Source organism: Corvus brachyrhynchos, unplaced genomic scaffold (assembly GCF_000691975.1).
Source record: "Corvus brachyrhynchos isolate BGI_N302 unplaced genomic scaffold, ASM69197v1 scaffold302, whole genome shotgun sequence".
NCBI lineage: Eukaryota > Metazoa > Chordata > Aves > Passeriformes > Corvidae > Corvus > Corvus brachyrhynchos.
In genome coordinates, this window is record NW_008237244.1 from 2,814,840 (window position 1) to 2,827,444 (window position 12,605).

The window sequence follows — 12,605 nt, forward strand, 5'->3', positions numbered from 1 at the left end:
TGTTTATGCACAAGTCTTGACTTCCACAGATGCCAGACTTTAAGCAATGTAAACAGACTGACTGAAATTAGAGATTAATCACAGTGTGAAGTCTGACAAAATTATGGACTAAATATCAATGCGAATAGCAGATATTCTATTGAAAGCAGATCTCCATTATCTCATTTTACAGAATGTGTTATGTGAGACTATAAGGGCCCCAAAGAGAGCCCGAAACAAAAATGAGAATATACATGTATTTGAAAATTATACATTTGATTAGTTTTAATGTTAAAGGTTTTAATTTCTCTAAAGCCGGAAGTTTTTCCACAGTACTTGCACAGCTGACGCTGTTCAGTTGTGGAGGCATGTAAGTGAGGAAGGTTGCAGATGCACAATGGATAGTTTCAATTAAGTGATATACCTGTTACTGTTTTTGTTTTGACAGGACTGCTGGCATACTCAGAGGCTTGATTTGACTGCTGCCTTGCCAAAGGTGCACTTCCAACTGATGCTTCATCCTCTTTCTTTCGAGTTATCGACGCACCAAGCGGAACAGCTCCTACAGACTGCTAGAAAAAGAAGCACCTCATGAACCACTAAAAACCAAAACACATTAATATTGAATTATGGCACTGTCAGGAGAAACCTGTTCTAAACTACGTATTTTGAAATGTATAGAAGACAACTTGAAACACTGATTGGAGCACAAATATTTTGAAAACAAATTGAAATGAAATGCTACATTCAGACTTGCACTTGTAGTTCTTTATTTCAGTCCTGTTAGTCTGAGGAAAAGCTCTATGAAAACAAAAAAGTGAAATAAAACTAACTTAGAGTACCATGGTTGTTAGCCAACAAAAAATCATATGAATAAACCTGGCTGATGACTGAAGTAAAATAATTATCTAAATGTTTAATGGAAACTGGAAAATTTTAGCCAGTTATGAAGACCCAAAGGAATTTATTAACCTTCAATAAACTTCAAAATATAGGATGTATGGATATTTCCACATTATTGTGCTTCTTCTAAAAATTTTAAATATAAGATTTAACTGACTGCTACTGATTTTGAATTGTTTTGTCTTTCAAGCATATCAATAAATGAGAAACTGCTCAAAATGGGAAACTGCTATACAAAACTAAAGACATTAAAACCAAGTTTGAAGGACTGCATCCTTATTTTAAATGAAAAGAGTCTATTGGCTTTGTTGTTACTCTTTCATTAATGCAAGCTAGAAAAGACAAAATTATTAAAAACAATTCGATCTTCCATGTTGCTATACAGTTGGCACTTAACATTTTGCTGTAACATCAGCTGCTATGTAAATTGCAGATGCATCCCAGTTGACAAAAGCCCAATACTTCTACCGCTGATTTTGCAGAGGGTTATCATTTAAAGATGACAAAGTTTTTTTCTAAAGATCAGACATTAGGATTACACGCATCTTAATTTTTGTGTAATTTAATTTTGTTCATATTGGAGTGAAAATGTAATCCATATAACTGCATAATGAGAAACCTCACACATTGCATTAGGAATCTCTGTGGGAAACAAATTCGTGTGAGGCAGGCAATGTGCTTGTAAATTTTCTCCAATAGAAAACAGATCATTGAATCAAGCAGTGTGCAATATGTGCACACATACAAAACCCCAAAACAAACAGAAAAATCACTTAATTGAAGGGGAATGACTTCCAAACGCCTTCACCATTTTCCACTATAAAAGTAAATTAAAATAAGACAATCAACTATTTAATCCTACTCCAGTGAAAACAATCAATTTATATATACAGTGGTATGCAAAGTTAATAGAAAAATACTAATGTCAATGACAAACAGAACTCTCATCTCTCCTCCTCCCTCTATATGTACAGTCATTAGCTTTGTCTCCAAAAGCACTAAAAAGCTTTTCTGGAATACAGTAACATGCCACCTTGGCATACCCTCTAGTTATAACACCAACAAAAATCCCCATCAGCTTTGAAAAGACAACCTTTACACCACAGAAATACTTCCCGCTTGCATACAGGGAAAGGATTTGAAGTTTTGTAAACTTTCATCAGACATTTTACACCACTTATTTTCAAAATCTTGCAATTTATCTGATACAACCTTTCATAAGGCATAGCCATCTGCAGCTTTCCCATGACAGCAACTGTTGAGCTGTGATTTGGCAATTCCGGATGTAACATTGCAAGAACACTGACTTGCCAAAGTGAAGCAAGAATTATGGAAGAATGAATGCAGACACTACAGGACAGTACAAAAGACAACAGGATGGAAATACCGCCTGAAGAAGCTGTACCTATTTCTGAACCACTGAAGAAATGGATCAGCAAAATATAATAAGTTACACCACTAGTCAAAGAGTGAAAAACATCAAGGCTATCACAGCCAGATAAAGCTGGAAAAAATTATGACTGAATATTGAGTGCTGATCTGGACAATAAAACAGCTGTTTTATCTTTGCTCACTGAAATCAAGCCTGATGTTGCTGCTGATGACGCCCAGTACAATCTTGTCAGGTTTTTGGCAAAAGATTTCTGGTTAAAAGAATCCAGAAGATGAAAGATCAGTGTTGAACTATATGGAAAAGGATCATCAAGATTTGGGGTTTAGCCACAAACTGATTAGGAAATTGTGGCTTGGGAAATAGCAGATGACAAGAGCCCCACAGCTGTAGGAGAAGATGAATCTGATGGGAAAGGAGACATTGCAGGCTAGTGTTATCATAAGCATTTCATCAAAAATCCAAAATTTTGGAATCCAAAAAGCCAGCTATAAAGTATGTAGTAAAGCTTAAATACACCTACTTGGGATTAAGCTTTATGGTTACTAATTGGTAGTGTTATAGAAGATAAAAAGCATGTAACAAAGTTCTGAAACTACAGCAGCATTTATATGAGGCTGTTTTGTTGACACAAAGTCAAAATCAGATCCTGTTCTAGAATACTGACGGTTCTATTAATGCAAGAATGCAATGCAATTATATACAGAATACTAAAATAATAAAAATGCATGGAATTCAAAATAAGAAAGCTTACTACTTTTCAAATGTAATTATTACAATTAGGTTTTTAAGCAGTGGCTGAAAAACTACAGACAAGCAATCCTTTTCTTAATTTAATTTTTATAGGCACAAATAATCTGACATTACACACCATATTAAGTATGTGTACACAAAACACACACACACTTAAGCATGCAAATAGATCAACAGATACTTTTTTTTTCTTTACTTCATACTATGTGGTCAACTTTGGAAATGATAAAGATCTAAAACCAGAGAAAGGCTTGGAAAAATAATAGCTAAAAAAAAACTTGCCAAAAATACAATGGGCCAAAGCATTTCCTGATTTATGTGGAGACATGCCAGCTAACTAAAGCTAAAATATACTATAAAGAGGACTAATTTGCCTTAGGTGAATTAGTATTTTATTTTTCTTGGGACTTTTTGTAATTAAATATTTTATTTCTGAATTATAATTTCCCACAAGTGTGAGGCTGAAGAGACTGCAGGCAGATCTAGGAACATGAGATATAAGTTTTACAGAAAACTTGAACAACTGAGCAGACAAGTAACTTTCATTTGAGGGATGCCTATACAGTCACCTCCCTAATATCAAACCAAAGGCAAAAGAATATTCCAAGATAGGAACCTAAATATTATCACTGGCTTGTGAAATGTCAAATTCAAAAGCCTCAGCCCACACATAGGCTGCTGTCTTTGAGATGGTACTAAACCCAGTTATCCCATATGGTGGATGCTGCATGTACACAGCCCAATGTTTACATGTGCAGGAGCTTGCAACCAGCAAGGAAGAAAAATAAACAAAGTCTTTGGAGTGGGGAGAGAGAGCAGTTCTGCTCAAGATATGGTGTTTATTGAACATCTAAGATCACTTTCATGCAATCACTATCTAGCTCAGAGAAGAATATTTACCCTTGCTTACAGGACTGTCCAAACTGTACCAGAATGAGCTGTGACTGCCAGGAGGATCCACCCTGTGTACCTTGCAGCAAGTTCTAATGACATGAAATTGCAATCACTGCTTGACTACCAAGTTACATCTAAGTGTTTTGATTTCTAAGATTACTAATACACCTAAATTTTTTCAGAGAGTTCAAACAAAGCAAGGCATTAGGCCTAGTTCCCAATTAAAATGAATGAATGAATAAAATTGCATTAATTAAAGTTAATTGCTAAATAAAAAGACTAGGCTTGCTTAACCCCTGGGGTTCACAAAACCACCTTCTTTCCTGGCAGGTGAACTTGCTAATTCAGATGAAATTCTATGACTGCTCCAGGTATGCATTTCAGGTATTGGGAAAGTGTTCTGCTGAGATAAAAGACTGATCACTGATTAGCTGTAATGTTTCCAAACCTATGCGATGGACTGATGTCAGCCAAGAAACCCCTCATTTTCACCAACTGATGAAAGCATTCCATCACCAGTTTCAAGGGGCCTCTGAAAGCAGAAGATACAAGGTTTGAGTTTCATGTAGCTTTAGTTCTTTAAGCAAGCAGCAACTTCATTTCTGTATCCTTCAGAAACTTAAATGCTTTCCATGGGGTAAGAGGTGATGGAACCTGATAGGGATAAACACGGTGCTTCTGACCTGCAAGCAATACCAGAAATCAAAATCTATTACAATTTGAGAAGTCTCTGCACACCAAGAGGATAATTATGTTTACTGTAGAAACACGCTTGTTTTATCAAAGCCTTTCCAGCTATTTATCAAGGTAAAAGAGAAAAACGAGGCAGCACAGCTCTGCCCTCAACAGCCGACTTTGCTGCAACATGGAAAAATACTAAGTTTGGGTAATGAAACTTCCTCTTACATTGTGTCATTCATTCATTGCCATTCATTATCAGAAGCATTTGGCTCTTAAAGCATCAAGGATGTGCAATATTCCAAAAGTCATTCTTAGACTGAACAATTTAAAGGCTCGACTTGTTCTACAAGAGTCTACTGATCAAGTCAAGATGATAAAATTACTTCATCTTAGTCAAAAATTCCAGGGAGATCTCTGGTGCAGACTTGTGGATGAAGTACCACCTGAAGTACACACATCAAGACTGATATTACCTTCAGTTCACAATGAACTTTCCATAAAGCTGTGAAAGGATTTTATAACATAGTAAAATTCCTAAGATAATGGTAGAGAAAAAAGAAAATGAGCAGAGAAAAAGCAGAGTTGAAGAAAAAAAATATTAAATTGAATTGTTAATGACTGACTTTTTAATCTACCTACACAGCTGACAAAAAATTCTTGGGTTTGAATCGGGATACAGTCTTCCAAAGTGCAGATGTTCATGAGAAGAGGGAGAAATCTGGATTCTGAAATCAGGTAGGTGTATTACATTCCAGTGTTTTTAAAGCATGATGAATCTGGAATGAGTGACTTAGTATATATGACTAATAGTTCAACCTGACCTCTTGGGTTTAGATCTATTCTGTTACTGAAATGCTCCTTAAACTATGTAGTAACACATGCACATGTATGGAACAGCCAAAAAAACCTGACAAAAATATGAGCAATACAGATTTATATTACACATCTATGTGAGCATATTTCTGGTAATTCAGTCTTTCCCTAAAATTACGCATCTTACCTCACAGAAATCAATACTGTAAGAAAAGTATTGACAAGTTACAAAGGCTTTACAGTAATGTGCATTTGAGAAAGATGGCACGCAATCATTGATAAATTTATTGCAAAAAGTATCACACATACTGACTGTCCCATATCAAAGTATAGCTAAGGCTCCTTTTCAAGGAAAAGAAACTTCCAAGTTTTATCTTGTAAAGCTAAGTATGGGCTTTTACAAGAGAGCACATATATGAAAAACAGCATTGGTTTACAAAATTAAAGCCACAGTTGAAAAATTCTTAAAAAATAGTCATAATAAAATATTAAAGAATAGCTAAAAATTACTAGAAACAAGGCCTTGCTTCCACAAGACTCAACTGAAGAAAATCTTCCAAAAATGTCAAAATAAAATATTAAATTACTGGAAACAAGGCCTTTAAAATTGGCTTTATTTTGCTTTTTATTTGGGAGGCATTGTTAACAAGCTATAAACAGCGTGAGTACAAGAAGTCACTCTGTAGTGGTATCTTTGTCAAATTCTGTTCAAATTAACCTTTCATAGGGCATTTATAAAGAATTTACCTTTTCAACAGGGCACTCAGACTAAAAAAACGCAAGGGGTTTAAGCAGATAAGCAACTGGTGCACAAACTGCTCCCACACTGAGTGTCGCTACACTTACAGCTCATTTTACAAAAACCATCCGTACAGACTAAAGTATTCTTAAAAATGAACATGAATATACTGGCCTCAGTTATTGCACCAGTTCTGCAGTTATTAGCTGCTAGGCAGCAAGATGCCAACAGAGCTTTGGCTAGCAGTAGGACAACGGTAATAAATGAAGAAAGGTGATCCTCACTGGGCTGCATGTACCCCCACATCCCAGCACAGCAGTCAGTCATTGTTCTGTTCCAACTGAATAAAATCTCAGTGAGGCCAAAGAGAATTACATTTCTCAGTGGCTTCATCATATTAATCTTAAAGAAGACATAGCATGGCTTTATGAAAAAGACATTGAAATGTTATGAGTTTTGTAAAACTGCAGCTTGTTATGTTCCGTATTTCTAACTTTTCATGCTTTCAGATAAAACCAGTTATAACAGACACGGTGAGGATTTCAGTAGATAAAAAATACATGTACCACCAAATTGGCATTATAAACCTAAACCTAAAATCCCAGAACAATAGTTAAAAGGCAAATATGAAGAAGTTCATATGTAAAGGTGTCCCCTTCCTGTGGGGAGCCAGACAATCCCAGCCCTGTCTTTTATGCAATCAGAAGTTTACATGACTATAGTTGTACCCTGAAATAAATTAATATTTTCATTTAACTTATTGTATCAAGTACTAACATTATGAGTTAAATGTATACACAAGAGCCAAATATACTGAAAGGTTTTCTAACTCTGTGTTCTCAGGTAGAAGTCACAACTTTGTCTTACTCAAAATGACAGAGCAAAACCATTGTATTAAGTAGACATTAAAACTTAAAATATCTTAAGATCTCTGAATCATACAAAGAACTTCTAAAGAAAGTATTTTCTTTTTTTTCTGTTGCAATTGTATAAGACTGACAGTTAAAATAGAGGAAGAAAAGAACTTTACCAATCAATAACATTTTGACCATAACTTTTGCTTGAAAGCATCATATCTTTTGGCTATTCTGTTAAATGTTCAAAAATTAGGAAGGCTTTATAGAGCATTTTTGTTTGGTTATATTAATTAGACTGTGGTAACAAGCTGAGTTTTTCCAAAAAATAATGCACAAGGCCTAACTTTGACTAGAGTCCTTATTCTAGGATAATTATAGCATTACATAAAGAAAAAAATCTGTGGTTAAGGCTAATTTAATACAGGTATAGTTTTCTTTTCAAATAAAGTCTCTTCATGACTGCTACAGACACTTTAATTCATATTATTACATGCCGTCCATTACCACAGTTATGTTAATGATGAAAATAGTATGACATTGACAGTTGGGTTTATAAACTCATATTTAAAATAATTTCAAATTTCTAAGACATTCTAAATGCTAATAACATTAGAATTGTGATACAGTAATTTTAATCATGAAAAAATTTAGAAGACTGTATAAGGTAATGACACAAGTTACAAAATAAATACTTAAACAAAATCTGGCTAAAAATGTTTCCACTGATGATGAAAACCTGGGACAAACAAGTTTCCTAATGCAGTCACTTAACCCATCTAGTCACCCAGTATCAAAAGAGAAAGCATCAACTAACAGCTGATTAAATACAGTGATGTTAAAGACACTTTTATACAAACATTTGAAATAAGCAGGATAAGCAGGATCGATTACATTTTGGAAGGCTACGTAACAGTAAGAAGTAGAAAAATGGTTTGTTTTGCAGAAGAGATATACCAGGAAATGTTGTGCTGCTCCAGTTATGATGCAGGAATGAAGAATAACTCAATACATTTAAAGCAGAGTAAATTTATTAAAACAATAATAAAACTTCACTATCACAGTGAAGTTTTTCAGATGCTGGTGCAGAATGAGCTTAATGGGACTCAAATTAATGTTTGACAACTACTACCCAGCAAGGTCATTTACACAAAAGAAACAAATGTTTACAAGTCATGTTCATCCTCCCTTTTCAGGGGCCCAGAATGAAAACTTCTCTGACATGCACAGTATTCTATAGTTATGAGACAAATATCGAAAGATTTTTACATTTATCACTTAATAAATGACCACTTGTGAGACAGAACATCACATGACATAAACCACCAGTCTGATCAGTTATAGCAAATTTAAGTTCCAGGAAATTCTGCCAAATAACAGTTATAAGTAAGTCTAGTTTAAGGCAAAACCATTGTTCTTTTCAGGTCAGGAGTATGTGGCATGAAAATTAGGGTTAAGAATATGTCAAAGAAACCATTGCACCACACAGACCCACAGCCTTAGCTTCTTCTTTTTCAAGCACTTCATATGCAAATATGTATTTTGACATGATACAGAATCTGCTACAGTGTTCACTTCTGTCAAGTTATGAACTGTATGGTTCATCTCCTATTAAAATGGGGTTTAATAAGAATGCTGACTTTATAACCAGTTATGCAATTATTTGATAGACCATCCCAATATTTAAAATATGATGTACTATTCAGACACAGGCTTATGATGTCTCAGTAGTTAAAATTAGTTGCAAAATAATGATCCTAAATGGTGAACACAAACCCACTTTCTTTGCTCTTTTAATTAAAAATGAAAAAATTGTGAAATTAAACTTTTAATATGCCAACTTAACATTTTAAATAATTCAAAATAAGATCAACAGTGCGTGCAAAAAACTACACAGAAGAGGTAACAAACAACAAATACTTGGAAAAATGCACTACCAGGATATATAGAAGTGAAAGCTTCCCCTCTCCCCATCTCTTTTCCTTCAAAAATACATACCTGCTGAATGTGTCTACTAACTCGTTTCTGAGGCTGGTAGATGAGCCAAGTATACAGGACTGGATCAACATTAATTGCTAACCCTTGTACACTGGACAAGAGAACAGCACCTGCACACCATAGAAAAGAGAAAAAAACTGTAAACTACCTTCTCAAGAATCTCCTTATATATATTCAGTTTTCTTGCACACAAATCATCTTTAATGCAGACTTTTTTTTAGCTTGGATTTACATATATAATAAACAATAATACTTAAAGCATAAATGTCAATAACTTACTCAAAGTGAGAAACTTACCAGCACTACCAGTGTTAGGGAAATGTACACATCAAAGAATTGCAGCAACTTGCATTTTGATTTTGCTTAATAATTTTTGTCAAGAAAAATGCTTGTTTCCACAAAATTGCTTGTGTAACTGAATACACAGAACCCTCAAATTCTCAGCCAACATTAAAACTCTGCAAAAAATGAGTCAAAAAGACCCTTGACAGAAAGGGAAGAATATAATGCATGACTCCCCACAACCTCAATTAAAAAAACCCCATGGTCTAGGACAGTGAGTTCTTTTAATAAAGGCAAGCCTACTTTACACTAGTGCTCTGTCCAAAGCTCAGGACAAACATTTTTCATGTAATAATGGTCGTGAATATTTTTTAGAGGATGAGTTAGGCAGAATAAGGCAAATTTTTTAACTCTGACAACACTGGCAGCTTCTGTACTGTGAGCTCTTAGGATTTTCCTAAGCTTTATTATATACATCTTATTTTCTTTAAATCTCACCTTCTAAGACCTAGGACAAGACAGGGCTACTTTATTTCTTAAAAGTAAACTTCTAGTTTCCTTACATTTGTGAAGAAAAACTTACATGGAAAATGTTAAGGCTCAAAAAAGGAGAAAAACTATCTCAGTACCCAAAAACATTAGCATATACATCAAACCATGCACACTAAAACCTAATTTATGAAGCACTATCTCCATTAAACCTGCATTAAAAATCTGATGATACATTGGTGAGGCTTTTTTTCTAATAGTGTATAATAATGATAATGTATCTATTGCTGCAGAACATAATCACAGAGCTGTACAATTCAGAAGAATTCTTCTATTGAAGAAGTGAGGCAAGTAGTAGTAGGCAGTTATCTTTTCACATAAGCTTTGCAATTTTACTACAAATTAATAAATGAAATAATTAAATAAATAACAAAATAAATTTAAAACTAAATCCTGGTTACTGGAAGATCCCAACACCAAATTCCACAGAATTACAGTAGTTCTATAATACCAAGAATCATAGTTCCTAAAGCAATATATACTACATTTACTCTATGGTATATAATGTAATTATGCAGCAATCTGAATTTAATAATAAATTCAAATACATTCAGAAAGCTTGACACACAATTCAATGTACTTTCCAAAAAACAGTAAAAACATGTGCCTCAAAAGACACATCAGAAAAATTATAAATGGGAAATTAATTTTAAAAATGTAAGTTATGAGTTTATTGTATATAAAAAAAATTTAAAACCAGCTGAATTCCAAGTGGCAGAGGACCCACCAACCTGGGGTGACACAAGCAAAGCCTGATAAGCACAATGGGAAAATGGCCATCAAGAAGTACACAAAGATAAATCATCTGCCTAGCACAGGCTTGGAGCTGGAACACACACTGTGAGGAACTCCTATACACAGACTAGTCCATGTGAGCTGAAGGTTTTAAATGTCAGTAATAAACCTTAGAAATAAATCTGCAGTTAAAGGAAAAGCCAATGTCAAGCATGAAGGGGTAACACACAAGTAAGAGCAGATCCATTGTGGCAGGATGTGCAGGAAACCAGAAAAAGGAAGCAGAAGGCAACAGAGGATTGATAAAATATATGCTACAATCATTATCTTTTATAAGATACTTATATGCCAAAGTAAAAGAGTCCTGCATCTTGAAGAGACACCGCCTGTTGTCAGCAGTACTTAATGAAAGGTTTAATATATATGTGATATGACAAGTGGGAGACAGACCTCCCAATGAGTGCAGCATAAAGTCAGCCTACAGGCAAAGTCAACAGAAAATCCTGCATTTCTAGCAGACATCTGAAAAGAAAAATACAGTGTTACTGTAGCACAACTTTCTAATAACTTAACATAGTTTCTTGATTACTGAAAAAAAATAGCTACAACTAGGAAGTTCAATACAATTAAGTCAAGCTTTGAACTGAAACTCTCTTTTCCCTTCAATTAAGTCAACACTAGCACAATCCCATAAAATTCTTCAGTAAGGCCGCACAAAGAGTAAACATTTTTCCAGTTGCCTTTTGATAGCTTGTATCTGGGATATAAAAAAAAATAAAAACAAGCAAACAAAAAAACCCAGTAGAAGTACTCAGATAAGCAGCTACAAAATTTGTCTTTCAATTTGACTGTCAGGTAACTTCAGCTTCCTAAGCCACTTCTGTCACACTAAATTACTGAAATTTACTGCTGTGTTTGCTACTCAGCCACCGTATTTAAGGGCAGTTTAATCACCTATGTAAAGTTGTTTTCTGTGTAACAGCTTTCTTCAAAATCAATACCTAGTAAAAAAAGTTTCTCAGATTTGCCTCCTGTTTTCATGCCAAGAAATAAGAATCCTCCCCAGTTTTTAAAGAAGCTCTCACTGATTTGAGGATCAAGCTTGAAGCTGGCAGCAGACTCCTCATATGCCTAAAAAAAAAATTAATTGCTATTCTGTTTCCGTCAAAATGCAATGCTTGAGTTCCCTGGATTTCATTAAGATTGTGGAGAACTTTCTTTTCTTCCCCTCCCCTTTTCTCCTTTTAATTAAATTTACATTTCAGAAAAAAACAGACCTTAGTCCCATAGCATACTAGGGTTTCCTTTCCAGTTCTCAGTTCTGGCCAGAGTTATCTATTACATCTATCTAGTAACAGATTTGAAAAACAAGTATGGACCCAACACCGTGTAATCTTTAATGTTTGAGAATTTCCTGAGTCATGGTGTCATTTGCCAGGCTCAGCTTGGGCAAATAATTTCCTTCCTTCACTAATTCCCACTCTCTCCTGAAGGAACAAAAGATGGGGAGGCTGCAGGCAGGCAGAGGAGGACGACGAACAGAAGGCAGCAGAGCACAGCAATGCTTGGCACTCTCATCCTGTGGATGAGCTTCCTGACGAGACTCCTTGGATGATGACAGCTGCAACAACAGCACTTTCCTTCCCGAGGGATGGGAGCCTGCAGAAGATAACTGGGGCCTCCTGCTTGGGTTGGCTCTGCTGCCACCTCCTCCCACTTGGAGTGCTGAGCATAAGCTGCTGGAAAAGCAGGGAGGAGAGGGGTCACTAGCCTGGGGCTCTCTCCGTAGAAACTCGGGGGAAAAAGACAAGTGGTGAAAAAAGGGAATGTGGTACACTTCTGGTGAGGTGGAAGAGGGCACCCACCCTGAGGACACAGCTGGAAAGAACAGAGGCTAGAGGTAAAGACAGGATAGATGAAATACAGAAGAGTTCAGCAGTAGAGTTGTGGAGATGAGGAATGCTCAGTCATCACTAAAGAACAGGAAAGGGCCTCAAATATCAAAGAGACACAAGAAAAGGATGAAGGAAGCAGG

General features: G+C 35.3%; 1 protein-coding gene across 8 annotated transcripts in view; it reads right to left on the reverse strand.

Moving 5' to 3' along the window:
- The window catches only part of VPS13B (vacuolar protein sorting 13 homolog B), a 437,850-nt gene that overhangs the window by 230,706 nt on the left and 194,539 nt on the right, over positions 1-12,605 (reverse strand). For 6 of the 8 annotated variants that reach the window (XM_017730356.1, XM_017730353.1, XM_017730352.1 and 3 more), the window contains 2 exons: positions 9,005-9,114; positions 404-551 (listed from right to left, as the gene is read on the reverse strand). In XM_017730356.1, the coding sequence (XP_017585845.1) occupies positions 404-551; positions 9,005-9,114 (258 nt within the window). The remainder of the gene's footprint in view (positions 1-403; positions 552-9,004; positions 9,115-12,605) is intronic. The other 2 variants (XM_017730363.1, XM_017730354.1) reach the window with 1 other exon arrangement.